Raw genomic sequence first — 15,088 nt, 5'->3', positions numbered from 1 at the left:
AAGCAAAGACAGTTTTTATTCCGACTGGGGAGAAGGGGCAATTTTATACCTAGAGAATAAGATGAGCACAAAAAGTTGCCTGGGGTGGGAGAGGGGCCCAGAGGTGGGTTACTAGTTCAGTAAGGCAAGAATGAAATGGACAATACCAAGCACTTCTGCCCTGGGGTAAATCTGCCCCTGGGGCGGGTGTGAGGAGTACAATGGCTCCTAGAAGCCTTGAAACCTTAGCACCACAATGAAAAGCCATGTTTGCCCTCCCATGTATTAGTTTCCCATCCAATCCTTACTTTTTCCCCTTGAGAAAGAGTGTCACCCACCAACCTATTCTCCCCCATGTAGGACAGACTATGTCATAAGTCACTACCAGCCCCAGATGGCAGCAAATCTCAACATCAATGCTCACCTCTGTGGGGCCTGGATTAAAACTCAGTGTGCTGCAAGAGGCTACCCACCAGCCCAGACCCAAAGCACTGTACCTGATAAATGGCTTCATCACAAGCATTCTGAAGACCCAGGTTCACCATTGTGTTCTGCAGTGTGCGGCCCATGTAGAATTCCAGGGAAAGATAATAGATGCGCTGAGGAGACAAAAGAAAGAATCTTAGATTTCTTTTCCATCCTGACACATGAGGAAGATTAGGGTGTTGGGCAGATTCGTAAGGGCACCTACTTAGGGGTCTCATTTAGGCTACCCACAATCCCCCCTAAATGGGCTCACTCCCTTTGCTGAGTCTTGGCCAAACTCAGCTTTCCAAAGGCAGCCTGCCCGGGACCCTTCTATAGCAAAACTGCTCATTGCCCTTCTGGATATAAGCTGGCCTCCCTAGATGGGAGGAGGCAGGGCAGGGCAGTGGTAGGGAACAAGGCTCCCAGAATGGATAGAGCCAGCTCTGAACTTAGCTTGGCCTCTTCCCCACCATGAGCCCTTGAGCAAGTGACATCTTCAAATCTCTAACACAGGATAAAACAACTTGGGGGGGGGGGGGGCGGCGTGCGGGGGGGGGGGATATTTTCAAGTATTAACAGCTTTTAACACCCATGTTAGGTACTCGGCAAACACCACACAGTCAACACAACTGGATGGATGGATGGATGGATGGATGGATGAACGGACGGACACAAGTCAGGAAAGTTTCTGCTGCCTATTGGCTGGCTCTGGGGGATTGGAATATGTGACTTTCTATGTAAACAAAGAGGATGACCACCCACACTCACTGGGAGCTGAGTTGGGTTCTAAGCCCTTCCCATGCATGGTACCATTTACTCCTCACAAACCACCCAGTGGGGCCACTGGGTGGCAGTGGCAGAGCCACAATCTGGCCCTCAGAGTCTTGCTTTTATACAGGACTCCATGCTGCTTCCTGCCATCAAAAGTAAGGTCTGGAAAAATAAATGGGGAAGAAGGGAGAAATATTCCTCACAGATAAATTCCAATGAATGCATGCAGATGGAACGAGCGAAACAGAAAATCAGCATGAGAACAGCGCAGTGTAATTGCTGCAGACAACGGCCACAGCTGAACTCTGAAGCCAGCTGGCACAGCTTTACTATCTGCACAGCCTCTAATATCTCCCCCAAAGTATATACTCATTACCATGTGGTTTTAACAAATGTCAAAAAATTCTCTGATATTCTTCACTCCAGCAGGTGGTGCTAAATCCCCTCCCCCTTGAGGGTGAGTTGGCTGAGGTGAGTCTGGGAGGGAACCTGTAACTTCACAGGGGAAGAACCTGCTGACACCACATTCCCCTGGTGACAAGGTTAACATCACCAGTGATGGGTTGTGATGATGCGCTGTGATGAGAAGGGGGCTCCATGGCTTGAGGTATTCTTTCTAAGCTCGATAACCCACACTAATTTGGAGAAAACCTTGGATGGGCACCAACTAAGGGTTGTTTTATGAACTCCCTGGCCAGTATTCATCAGATTATCCAACGTTGTGAAAGATGAGGAAAGACCAACCACCATCGCCAATGGGAGGAGATTAAGGAGACATAATAACTAGAGAGCCCTGGATTTGGTCCAGGGACAGACAATATTAGAGGAAAAACTGGTCAAAAATGTGAAGAAAGTGCTGAGCCAGTGCTAGCTTACTTTGATAACTGTGTTGTGGTCATGCAAGATACTAATATTAGGGGAAACTGAGGGAGGGCTACATGGTACTCCACACTATGTTTGTAGCCCCCTGCAAATCTAATGTTGCTCCTAAAGGAAAAGTTAAAAAAACAAAACCAAGCCTTGAAAAAGGGTGTGTCGTGAGTGTGTACATATGCATAATGATGAGAATGTGTGTCTTGGATTCAGATGTGAGTCCATGGAGAAGTACTGACTGTACTATGGTTTTATCTTTCCTGCAGGTTAAAATGTTCAAAATACAATTAAAAAAATCAATTTCCCTACCGTTGCAGAATGCAGAGAGAGAATTCACTTTCCACAGACTGCAGAGAGGGCTTGTCAGGGCTTTACTGGAATGCCCACATAGGGTGACCTGCCTGAGTGGCTTTGAGACCCACGTTCCATGCAGTGACTCTCTTAAAGTGTCTTTTTTATACTACCTTTAGATTTCTGACCAGCAGCTGACTAGAAACCTTTTGAAAAAACTCTGTGGCCATGGGCCATCCACCTGCTGTTTCAGCAGTGTTGCTCTCTGGGCTTTTATAGCTGCATTTATACCATTACTTCACATTTTACTCCTCAGGACCATAAAACAGCCATAGAGGATGAGCCAGGAAGAAAGGGGTTCCACATTTGCAAAATATACAGGCAAAGGAACTAAGATAATGGAGAGACATCCCATGTCAGTGGATTGCAAGGCTTAACAGTGTTAAGATGGCAAAACTTCCAAAATGGATCAACATATTCAACACAATCCCAGTCAGAATTCCAGCTGCTTCCTTTCAGATTGACAAACTAATTCATTAGGTGGATTAGGTGGATCCATCAGACGGAAATGTGAGGGATCTGGACGAGTCAAAACAATCTTGAAAAAGAAGGACAAAGTTGGAAGACTCACACTTCCTAATCTCAAACCTTATTACAAAACTATAGTCAGCAAGACTGTGTGGTACTGGCAGAAGTATGGACACACAGAGCAATGAAATATAGGGTACAAAAATCAACCCTCAAATTTATGGTCAACTGGTATTCAACAAGCGTGCCCAGATCATTTAGTCAGAAGAACAATCTCTTTAACAAATGGTGCTGGGACAACTGGATATCCACATGCAAAAGAATAAAGCTGGACCTCTACCTCACACCACATACAAACATTAATTCAAAGAACATCAAAGATCTAAATGCAAGAGTCAAAACCATACAACTTTAAGAAGAAAACAGAAGTAAATCTTCATGACCTTGGATTAGGCAATGGTTTCTTTTGTATGACATCAAAAGCACAAGTAAGAAAAAAACATAAATTAGACTTCATTGAAGTTAAAAACTTTTGATAAGATGGAGAAAATTAAAAGATAACCCATAGAATGGGAGAGAATATTTGCTAATCATATAATTGATGAGAGAAGCTGTATGTAGAACACACGTACAACTTAATAATAAAAAGACAAGTTGGGCGGCGGGGGGGGGGGGGGGGCGCCTGGGTGGCTCAGTCGGTTAAGCTTCCAACTTCAGCTCAGGTCACAATCTCATGGTTTGTGAGTTGGAGCCCCACATTGGGCTCTGTGCTGACAGCTCAGAGCCTGGAGTCTGCTTGCAATTCTGTGTCCCCTCTCTCTCTGCTCCTCCCCCACTTGCACTCTTTCTCTCTCTCAAAAATAAATAAACATTAAAAAAAAAAAAAAAGACAAGGTGGTTGAGCAAAGGATCTGAACAGACATTTTGGTAAAGAAAATACACAATGCCAACAGGCACATGAAAAGATGCCCAACATCACCCTCATCAGGGAAATGCAAATCAAAACCACAGTGAAATATCAATTCCCACCCACTATAGGATGGCTATAATCAAAAAGTTATCAGATGAAAACAAATGTTAGAAAAAATTTGAAAAAAATCAGAGTCTTCATACATGGGGTATGAAGGGTGGGCTGTAAAATTGTGCAGTGGCTTTGGAAATCAGTCTGGTAGGTCCTCAAAAAGTTAAAAGGGATTAGCATGTGGTCCAGCAGTTCTCCTCCAAGGCATGTATCCAGAAGAAACAAAACCTATGTCTATGCAAAAACTTGTATGTCAGAGGACAGAAACTACTCAAATGCTCATCAATTGGTGAATGAATAAAGAAAATGTGGTATATTCATATCATGGAATATTATTCAGCCATAAAAAGGAATCAAGTACCAATACATGCTACAACAAACAAGAACCTACAAAGCGTTACACTAGATGAAAGGAGCCAGTCACAAAGGACCATATATTGTATCATTCCATTTATAAAATATAGGCAAACTTAAAGAAACAGAGAGTAGATTTATGGTTCCCTAATAAGTAGGGAGGGGTATAGGAAGTTTACAGTGGGTGACAGCTAAAAGCTGTGGTGTTTCTTTCTGGAGTAATGAAAATGTTCTAAAATTGACCGTGGTGACCATGGCCCAACTCTGTTGACTATACCAAAGCCAATGAATTGTGCACTTCTAATGGGTGAATTGCATACTATTTGAATTTTATCTTAAAGCTGTTACCAAAAAATATAAAATAGTAAAAATAATGCACAAAATTTTATAAATGTTGTACATTAAGTAGAATACTTGCAGTTGTAAAGATGGTGGAACAAAAATGCCTCTGCCCACTTCTCCCGAAAACTCACTGATGGAAAGTCAGGACAGGTAGAACTAAATTGGAAAACTGACCCTTGTACATCTTCACCACCAAGCTGCAGGGTGGGGACAGGGTGATTGTTCACTGCTGGTCTCTGCTTTTCTGAAGTCGAGGAAAGGATAAAGTACTTTACACTCATATGCACGCATGCACACACACACACATGCACACCTACAGATGCACATACTTGTGTGCACAGCCATACATGTGTGCGCTTACATGCACTCACACACATGCAATCACACCTGTACACAATTCATTAATTTGCACATGTGCACTCACATGCACACACTCACATGTGTGTACACACACAGACACATGCACACACTCATAAATCTGGGACCCAAGGAAGAGCTGCTCACTCCAGGCTGCACACACCAGGCCCTTGCCCCATTATCCAGCTGCAAACAGCTGGTTCAGGAAGAATTCCTTCTACTCAAGGAGATGGAACTCAGGATCTACATCCTGAAATCTAAAACAGGAAAAAAGAACAGGAAACAAAAGGGGTAAAGAACACTAGCATTTACCATGGAGCAAATACAATTTGTTAATACAGACTAATCTGAGACATCAAGAAACACCAATAAAGTAACAAAAGAACCGCACCAGGCACAGGAAAGTAAAATAAAAAAGAGACAAAACTACTACAGAAATGGAGGCACCACTGAATGCAAAACAAAGGGAAAGATGGAAATAAAAACCTGGCTGGAAAAGCAGACAAAATGGGGGAAAAGCATGAAAAGGATTGGAGAGGAAAATATCCATATGGAAGACAAAGAATAGCTAACATCAGCAAAATTAGCGTCCCTGAGAAAAGAAACTGAATAAAACATTAAAAACATTTTTAGGGTGCCTGAGTGGCTCAGTCATTTAAGCATCAGACTTCAGGTCTGGTCATGATCTCACAGTTTGTGAGTTGGAGCCCCCCATCTTGGGACACTGCTTGGAGGACTCTCTCTCTCTCTCTCTCAAAATAAATAAACTTAAAAAAAATAAAAACATGTTTTTCAGTATATAACTGAATAAAACTTTCTATACATAAATCTATGCATACATACATACAAAGAACATACATACATACTAATAAAATCCATGGCAAGTTCAAACTTTGACAGACTTTTCTTTTTCAATCATTTGAATGTATGGCTTCTCAGTTACTGCCCAGATTCCAATGCCCTTTAAATCACAAACATGGCAGCGCAGTGAGTGAATCTACAGCCACTCTGAGTACAGCTGCTGTCACTACTGCTCATGGCCCATTGCTTCTTCCCGGACGCTATTTACTCTGCACTTGAACTGAGTTATTGTCATATGGGGTTTCCATAGCGCTATGCTGCCCCTCCCTCCACACAGGGCTTAGTAACCACTGAGAACACACTGAGCCCAACAAAATCCAGCTGTATGAGAAGAGTGTGAGTGAAGGTTCCAAGCACAATCATGCCCTTTTCCTATGTACACAAGAAGGCTCACTTCTCCCCCACATACCTACTTCTGGGGTTCTCCCTGGAGAGGTTTTATGACAAGTTGGAAACTCAGGAATATGATCACAATGTTTTCATGTTGCCTTTAACTGGAACTATGTATTTTTAAAGCTGTAGTTTGATCTCTGCTAAAGTTTCTAATTTTTAACTAGCACTATGAAAAGAGCTTGACTATCTTTGTTTGTGTAAGGCATAAAATGTTGGACCTTGTCTTAAGATCTTTCAGTCTTGGGGCACCTGGGTGGCTCAGCTGGTTAAGCATCTGACTTCGACTCAGGTCACAATCTCACAGTTCATGAATTTGAGTCCTGCATTGGGTGAGTGCAAACCTCACTTTGGGTTCAGCACTCTCCATTCCTCTCTCTCTCTCTCTCTCTCTCTCTCTGCCCCTCATGGTATTCTCTCTCTCTCCCTCTCTGCCCCTCCCTCACTCACACACACTCTGTCTCTCATAAATAAATAAATAAATAAATAAATAAATAAATAAGTTACAAAATGATATTTAAAAAAAAAAAAAAAAGATCTTCCAGTCTTTAATTTTCCTTCCAAGTTGAGCACAGATGTCAAGGGCTCAGCAGCTTATTTAATTCTGCTAATAGTTCCAGGCAGCCTCCCAATGCACCTCTGCATACGAGGGGAGCAGAAGTGGCGGCATCAGGGCTCCCTTGGACAGCACCCACCCAAAGACTGGCCATGGCCGGCTCTAGGTTAGGCACTGCTGCACACCCACCCAGCCAGAGCCCTGCACTCTGGCCTTTGTCTGTTGTTGCTATCTGTGTGATTTGTTCCAAGAATTTTTATAGTTTCCTCAAATGTGTTGAATTTGTTTTCCTCAGTTTCCTTAAGATGGTTCAGAGTAAAACTAAACTGAAGAAGGCTTGCCAGAGGGGCCGCCCAAGGAGATGCACACACTTTTGAACCATGCACGCTGGGGTCCAATCCTGGTTCCTGGCCTGGCCAGCAGGGTGGCCTGGATCCCTTCACCTCTCTGAGAAATACCATGTCTAGTTTGGGGTTTAACACAGGGCTAGCTGTGGACTCAGGCAATGTTGGTCCCCTTGCTGGGCCAGATTTTCAGGGAGAGTGATGGAACCTAATTAACAGGGTGGCAATTCTGGACTGAACCAACTGAGGGCACAGGATTGGTGCAAGAAAAAGCACAGGGGGCTCACCAGCAAAGGGCCAGTTCCTCAGTGTCCCCAAACTCTGCTGCTACTGCAGGCCCAAGGCCAACCCAGGCTTTGCCCAGTCTCTTTCCATCCCTCTCACCCCACCCCCGGCCTCTCCCACCACCATCTGTGCAACTGTGGACAGGGTCTCCCAAATCAAGGAACTCTGGCCAAAGAACCTGAACTCCCCTCCTTCAGCATGAGAGCAACAAGGACCCCTTAAACCCTCTACAGCAGTTCTGGGGGCCTGTGGCCTGGGGTGTGAACCGGGCTGCTGACCTTTCTTGTATGGTCCCTTCTTGCAATATGACTGTTACACATGTTAAGAGGCTTAGAGGCAGCCTTAAATTTTTTTAATTGGGTTTACTACATGCAAAGTCTACACCAAAAGCATCACAGAAAAGCACAAAAGAAGCCCCTTCCTCAAAATGAAGAGATGAAAAGATGACCAACGCAAATACACAACATAGTAGTCTTCTCCTAAGACATCTTAGGAGTTAAGGAACTCAAATTGTGGAGCTGGAGCTTAAAAGCAACAGGTAGAGCCTCATTTTGCTCTTTATACAATGGAGATTCATGAACAGAACTGGACTTTCAGAAACCTCCAATTTCTCTTCCCTCTCCAAAAAGGCTATTTAGAGTCTTTGTTTAACAGAAAGTGAACACTCTGCAGGAAAAGGAAAGAAAGAACTCCAGCACTCAGGGCAACAAAACACAGACTGATGCAACTGTTTTCATCAAGAGAAGAACCTGTTTCTACAGGTGGATCTGGCCAGTGACGTGTCATCCTGTGCCCAGGAAAAGGCAGCAACACTCCCCCTATCAGATTCTGTGTTATGTCTTAACGTGCCAGCCATCTCGCTGTGACTGAGCAGGCACAGTGACGCCCACAGACTACCAGCTCCCTGCCAGACAGAGCTGGCCTGGACAGGACACAGGAACAGAGACCACTGGCCCAACATAAGGCCAGTTCTGGTGAGCTCCCCAGCCTCGCCAAAGGCACCAGGGCAGCCCTGCCCTTGCCAGCCTAGTGAGGGTACTGCTAGGGGGCATCAGCCTTCTCACCTGCTAGACAGCTGAGGCTCCTCCTTGTCTTCACTGGTCATCCTGCTTCACACCCATTCTGCTGTGTCTGAGGGGCTTTTTGGAGGGTCGCACCGACAACAGCTTTATGAAACCACTACTATGTTTGCCGTAAGGATGCTGAACACTTTCTACCACATCTCTTATACTCCCAACCTATGGAGCCACACTCAAGCATGTTCTTTTAGAATTAAGTGACAGGGAAATTTGGCTTCTGGTGAGTAACTGGCAGAAATTCCATGGATCACGGATTTCCTTTTTTACTTTAGGTACTGGTACCTAGGACTAGAACACAGGCCTGTTTGCTCAAAGTCAATTTGGAAAATGTAAAATATAATAAAATAATAGAGTTTGAGAACTTATAGGGATCACAGAGATCAGTCAGCTCTGCAGGGAACAAATTTATTTTGCACTCCATGATATAACTTTTTTTATAATCCTCTGCCTCCTGCCTTCCATGCTGTTAAGCTCTACAAAATGTCTCCTCGCTCCCATCCCCGAGCCAATCACAGAAGTCTTATCACACTGCCAGAGAAGCCAGAGCCTAATCAATTTATGTTAAGTGACCTGGACTGTGTCAAAGTATATTTATAACTAGTGTGGCACTAGTAAGCATTTTCACCCTGAGCTTCTTTCACCTTTCATTTTAAATGATGTTTCATGGCCAAGAAGACACTCAGCTAGAACTGAAATCACATATAATTCCTAATCCCAGAGATCCTGTCAAAGGAGTTAACCAAACTCTTCTGTGGTCTGATTACCTTGCTAACTTTGTGTTCATGCCTCTTCCCTTTACCATGTCCTAAGAACACCATTCTGTATAAGGTAGAAGACAAGCCAGCTATTATCTGTTGATTACTTGTTTCATGTCTCAGAATGTGCAGGTTTCTAAATGGCTTAAAGCTCTGGTCTGTTTAATGAAAAATTAGGTATAATCCGAAAAGACATAAAGTTCTCTAAATTTTCTTATCTGTATTTCTTATTAGTCGGGCAACTGGCAGAGCTATATGAGATCTGCAGGTGACAGCACCATGTCAATGTGCATGTCCTGGGTTTAATTGTTCACAGTGTTTGTCTAAGAGAGTCTCCCTGATTTTTGGAAGTACACACTCAAATTTTTAAGGGTAAAGGAGCATCAAGTCTGCAATTTACTTTCAAACGGTTCAGAGAAAAATGTATTAATATGTATAGAAAGGGACAAATGTGTTAAAATGTTTAATGCTTGGGGAATCTGCATGAAGAATGGGAATTTATTGTATTATTCCTGCAACATTTAAAAGTCTGAAGTCATATAAAATACAATTTTGTAAAAACTCATTTAAAAAGGGCTGGGGGGCACCTGGAGGTTGAGTCAGTTAAGCATACGACTTCAGCTCAGGTCATGATCTCACAGTTCATGAGTTCAAGTCCTGCATCAGGCTCTGCACTGATAGCTTGAAGCCTGGAGGTTGTGCTTCAGATTCTGTGTCAGCCTCTCTCTCTGCCCCTCACCCACTCACACTTTATCTCTCTCTCAAAAATAGATAAACATTGGGAGAAAAAAAAAAAAAAGGCTAGGATTCAAATGCAAGGTCAGTTATGATTATTTCATAAAAATACAAAGGGTCCCTGCAGCCTCCATGGCACCTGGGTATTAGAGATCTCCAGAGAAACAGAATCAACAGGATATGTATATACAGATTTATTTTAAGGAACTGGCTCACACAGTTGTGGAGGTCTGAGACTAAAATCTCATGATTTTCAGGCTGGCAAGCTGGAGATACAAGGAAGAGTTGCGTTTGGAGTCCCAAAGCAGTCTGCTGGCATAATCCCTTCCCGCTGAGGAGGGATGATGTGGGGGGTGGGGTAATCAGTCTTTGTTCTATTAAGGTCTTAACTGACTGGAGGCCCACCCACATTGTGGAGGGTGATCTGCTTCACTCAAAGTCCACTAATTTAAATGTTAATCTCGTCTAAAAAACACCTTCACAGAAACATCTAGAATAGTATTTGATCAAATATCTGGGCACTGTGGCCCAGCCAAGTTGATGCAGTAAATAAACCATCACAGCCCTTGAGAGGCCAAACTGTCTACTATGAAAAATCATGGCTCACACTCTGAGAGGCTCCTTAATCTCATAAAGTGATGGTTTAACCTTACCTTCCACTCGTGGAGCTGTCAGGTTAATCAGCAACACAAAACATCTGTCCCTTGTCAAGCTTCTAGCCAGGGAAAATAATTGAGCTATCTGGTGTCAGGGAAGTTTGCCCATGGGATACAAGGTCAACTTCACAAGTGGAAACATATCAAAACTCGGTGTGTTAAAAAGACTCCGGTGGCTGGTCTCACCACTAATTAAAACAAAATCTTGTAAGTCGGGGCTGTGGGCAGACAAGGCTGCAAAAACACTGCTCTAGATCTTCTTCCTTTAACTCCAGGGTCCAGCCAAACAGTAAGATTAATTGTATTCATTATGATTATCTTATTTGAAATATTTAAGACTGCAGTTTGGGCCTCATGGTGGTAGTGGTGCACTATTATTTTCCTTAATCTACTATTGTGGCTATGCCATGAGTTTACGGGAAAGAGCCATAGTAAACAGACTATCCCATCCATTATAGGGATGCAGTAGGCCAGCTGTCCACATTGTGTATTATCCACTTTAAAGTCCCACAGAAGATATCTCACACCTGCCCATTCTAGAAGTTATCACAGAGATCCCATGACTCCCATAAGTAGACATGAGCTGCCATTTGCTCTGGTTGCCAGAACTTATGTCTGCACTTTGTGTCCTGACATCGTCCTTGAATGCAACCTGTTTCCCTACCCTTATTCCCTGGCCCCAACTTTCTCTTTGAGGTCTTCAATTAATCTGAACCTTCTGTGTCATGCCTTGCTTAGGCATTCTTCAATTCTTTTTGGATAGAGATGGAATGTCAGCATAAAATGGAAACATTTTATAAGCAAACACAAAGCCACAACTTTTTAGAATGGCAAGGAACCTCAGAAATGAACTACCTCCCTCCACCCCTGTCATTTTTAAGATGAAAATACTGAGGCCAAGAAAGGTTAAGAAATCCAGCCAAGTCCAAGGTCTTATAAACTGCATAGTAAAGCTAGGACTAAAAGGAGCTTGGACTCATATGAGCCATCCCTCACTATCCATCTCTTCTCTCTTTTTTTTTTTTTCTTTCCATCCATCTCTTTTCTATTCCTGAATTCAGAGTGGAGTTCCAGCTCTGGAGTTTTATCCCAGACTCCTGACCTTGCCATCACTTCAGAGAATCCTTGAACCATCTTTAGAACTAAGTGCTACCTCCTGCCAAACACCAACCTCTCAATTTTAGGGTTTTTTTTGTTTTTTTTTTTTTGTTTTTTACTTGATTTGCCAGGCCGGTTGCCTGAAAAATCTTTCCCTGAGCATTTGAGTTTCATTTGTTTCTGCTATTACCAAAAACAGAAGGCCAAAAGGGGTTCTGAAACAAGAGGTACAGCATGATACTATTTTTGTAATAAAAACAGCGTTTCTACCAAGGTAGAAAAAAAGATGTAGAATACAAATGTTTATAGCATTTATCATGTTTTTACTAGGTGTTGTGATTACAGTTAATTTTTTCCTTCTGGCTTTTCTGTTTTCCAATTTTTCTTCCAATAATCATACGAACTTCCATAATTGTTTGAAAGACAAAAAATTAAGTAAAAGCACGCTAATGTATTAAATATAGATCATCTGGCTCCCCCAGTCAGAATGCAGTGGGACAAATCCCTGAGGTCATCCCCAAGCTGGGGTGAAGCTCTGCAGGATTTTTATTGGGAGCCTACCTCCTGTCAGGCTCGGACCCTTGTGGGGCTTGTTTCTGGTCCATTACAAGCAAAATAACACTTCTGCAGAAAAAGGAGAGAAGCTTATTTTTCAACACGAATTAGCCAGACTGAAACACTTAAATTCCAATTTTCCATTTTAAAATGGCCTTCCTACCCAGAACAGGCAAACAACTTTCCACTTACAGGCTGTGTGGTTTGTAAAGAAATTTTCTCTAGACAGAAAATTTTCCGCCTGTAGCCACCACAGCAGGCAATCAAAACTCAGACCTCTCAATGACGATCAGGAAAGCAGTTTTGTTAGAGGTATTAATTCTGTTCAGGAAAGGTCATTTCCATAATCCCTGAGCCCATCACTGTCCTTTTCAGGATCTAATTATACATAAACACTCTAAGAGGAATCCCAAGGTGTTGAGGTGTGTTCTGGTCCAGGGAAATGTCCTTGAATGTGCATGCAAAGCTGTACCCTTGTCGTCTACTTACACTGACAACAACACTGATGTTGCAAATCAGAGCTCTGCCATCAGCAGGGAATTCTGGGGGAGCCACAGCCTCTTGGCCAATTTCCCTGGCAAAGACATCCTAAGCCCTTGTTCTAAAAACCTGTTTTAGCCACTTGGTGCCACTTCTATGTTGTCTTGCATACTAAATGTGAAGCAGCCTCGCTGGTATTCTAACAACTCTGTCCTTGTTACCATCTCTATTTTAGAAAAAAGAGTGCTCCACAGTAAGTATGGAAAAGCAATGATCTCACTCTTAACAACTATTAAACATTTTTTAATGCCTCATGAAAATACTCTAAAATAATATCAACAAAGCAACTATACAGTGCCTATATGGATACTGCAAAACAAATCTTTGCAAACTGGCTTCAGGCCTGCAAGTGTATCCTTTCTTCAGGAGTCATTCTACCTTAGTATAGAAAGGACAAAATTCTCTGTGGTCAAGAGCAAGTAAAAACACCCAAACAAACTGGCAGCAGGTGGATGGCCAAGACTATGACAGGCCTATCCAACTACCAATGATACTTACTAACTTGGAAAGCTGTTGAAAAAGTTACAAATGTCAATGAATGAAACAGAAAAATCACAAAGTTGTATACGCAATATACTTTTTAAAATGTGTACCTATATTTAAGAATAGAAAATGATCTGAAAGGACATACACCTTCATTTTAATATGGTTGAGAGTAATGGAGTCACATCAGTGACTTTTCTTTTGTGTATTTAGTATTTTTCTGCCATAAGCATAGATTTCTGCAAAATATGAAAAGTAACAACCTCCGTGATTACTTAATCTCCATGAACTTTAACCCAACAATGTTCTTCAAGAGAGGTGTGGAAACCCCAAAGACAGAGACTTCTTTGAGGGCTTCTTCTGAGCTCCTGACCCCTGCTTTAGCAGGCATCCTCAATGATTTTCTTCCGATCAATGCCTAGCCAAAAAAAAAAGCCCACAATCCCCTGCAGATGACTGAGCTCACCCCCTTCCAACACAAAACTGCCCAGGCCCGGTTCCAGTCTCCTTTTCTCTCACACTCTGCTGCAAAAAAAATCCCCAAAAGGTGGGGGGCGGAGTCAGGGGAGGAGGAAGCACCGACTGCAGTCATCACAGAAGCACACGGCTAGAAACAGGCTGGAAAATTCCGCCAGGACTCCAGGGCTCAGGAGACGGCGGGGAACAGGAGACCCCTGCAAGACCGAGCTCCTTGCGCAAAAGGACTGTGGACTGGGGCCTAAACAGAGGAAGAGGAGGCTAGGCGCCCCGGGGCCCCGAGTGTAGACAATACCCTACACTGTCTGCCGTAGAGGACAGCCCGGATCCGCTTTGCGCCCGGGGTGGTAGGGTGGTAAGTACTGGGCCAGGTCTGTGTAAAGCTGGCTGACCGCCCCAGGGGAAGGCGGTGGGGGAGACGTGACCCCAGCCAAAGCTATTCTCACCGGCGTGGACCACCGATGGGCTGCGGGTGCACACAGAGGGTGGCCGTGCTCAATTTAAAGACACTCCGCAAACACAGGCCCTACGTGCGTCTTTCTGGGAGAGGTGCATCGCTCTGCTGTCTCTTCCCAGGGGCCCGTGTCTCGAGAGGCCCGGCACAAGGGCTGCCCTTTTCCGGGGTGGGGCAGCAGGCACGGCAGGACGAGCGCAGTGACCCTGGGCAGGCGACCCCGGCCTCCCTCGGGCCGCCTCACCTTGGGGTCGCGCTCGTAGTAGTGCTGCTGCGTGCGGATCCAGCGGCCCACCAGGTGGTCGCGCACCGTGTGAGCCAGCGCGAAGAAGTAGTCGCGGGGCGTGGCCACATTGCGGTCCTTGACCAGTGTGAAGTGCAGGTGCCGATTGAAGCTCTTCCGCACCTCGGCCACGTCTCCCAGCCCCGCAATGCCGCGCACACTGATTTGCTTCCGCTTCTCGCTGTCAGTCAGCGGCTTCGCCATCGCGCGGTCAGAGGAGGAGGAAGACGAGAGGCAGAGCAGGGAAGACAACGCCAACACCGAGGATGCTGCGGCGGCTCTGGCGCCCGTCACTGCGGCGCCGCACGGCTGGCACGGGCCGCGCCTGCGCGTTGCGTCGGGGCGGGAACTCCTGAGAGGAGGGGCGGGGCCGCGGGGGGGAAGGGCCGGTCTTCGGGGGCGGGGCCTCCGAGAGACGGGGGACGGTCTCCGGGGACGGGGCCTCCGGAGAGGTAGGGCAGGGCAGCAGGCAAAGGATTTAAGTCCTTGGACGTTGGCAGGGGCGTGCCTTTTTGTAGGTGTGGAAGATGAAGTGACCTGCCCAGGCCAACCA

General features: G+C 44.6%; 1 protein-coding gene across 2 annotated transcripts in view; it reads right to left on the bottom strand.

The window, feature by feature from the left end:
- Positions 1-14,849, bottom strand: part of PYGB (glycogen phosphorylase B) — a 58,368-nt gene extending 43,519 nt beyond the window's left edge. The window contains exons 1-2 of one of the 2 annotated variants that reach the window (XM_042931798.1): positions 14,497-14,849; positions 477-578 (exon numbers count right to left, since the gene is read on the bottom strand). In XM_042931798.1, coding sequence (XP_042787732.1) covers positions 477-578; positions 14,497-14,739 — 345 coding nt within the window. In that variant the 5' untranslated portion in view covers positions 14,740-14,849. Of the gene's footprint in view, positions 1-476; positions 579-5,850; positions 6,252-14,496 lie in introns of those variants that run through there. The other variant, XM_042931797.1, reaches the window with a different exon arrangement.
- Positions 14,850-15,088: the final 239 nt, after the last annotated feature.

Source organism: Panthera leo, chromosome A3 (genome assembly GCF_018350215.1).
Source record: "Panthera leo isolate Ple1 chromosome A3, P.leo_Ple1_pat1.1, whole genome shotgun sequence".
Classification (NCBI taxonomy): domain Eukaryota; kingdom Metazoa; phylum Chordata; class Mammalia; order Carnivora; family Felidae; genus Panthera; species Panthera leo.
The sequence above is the reverse complement of the archived record's forward strand: the minus strand, read 5'-3'. Positions and strand labels throughout refer to the sequence as shown.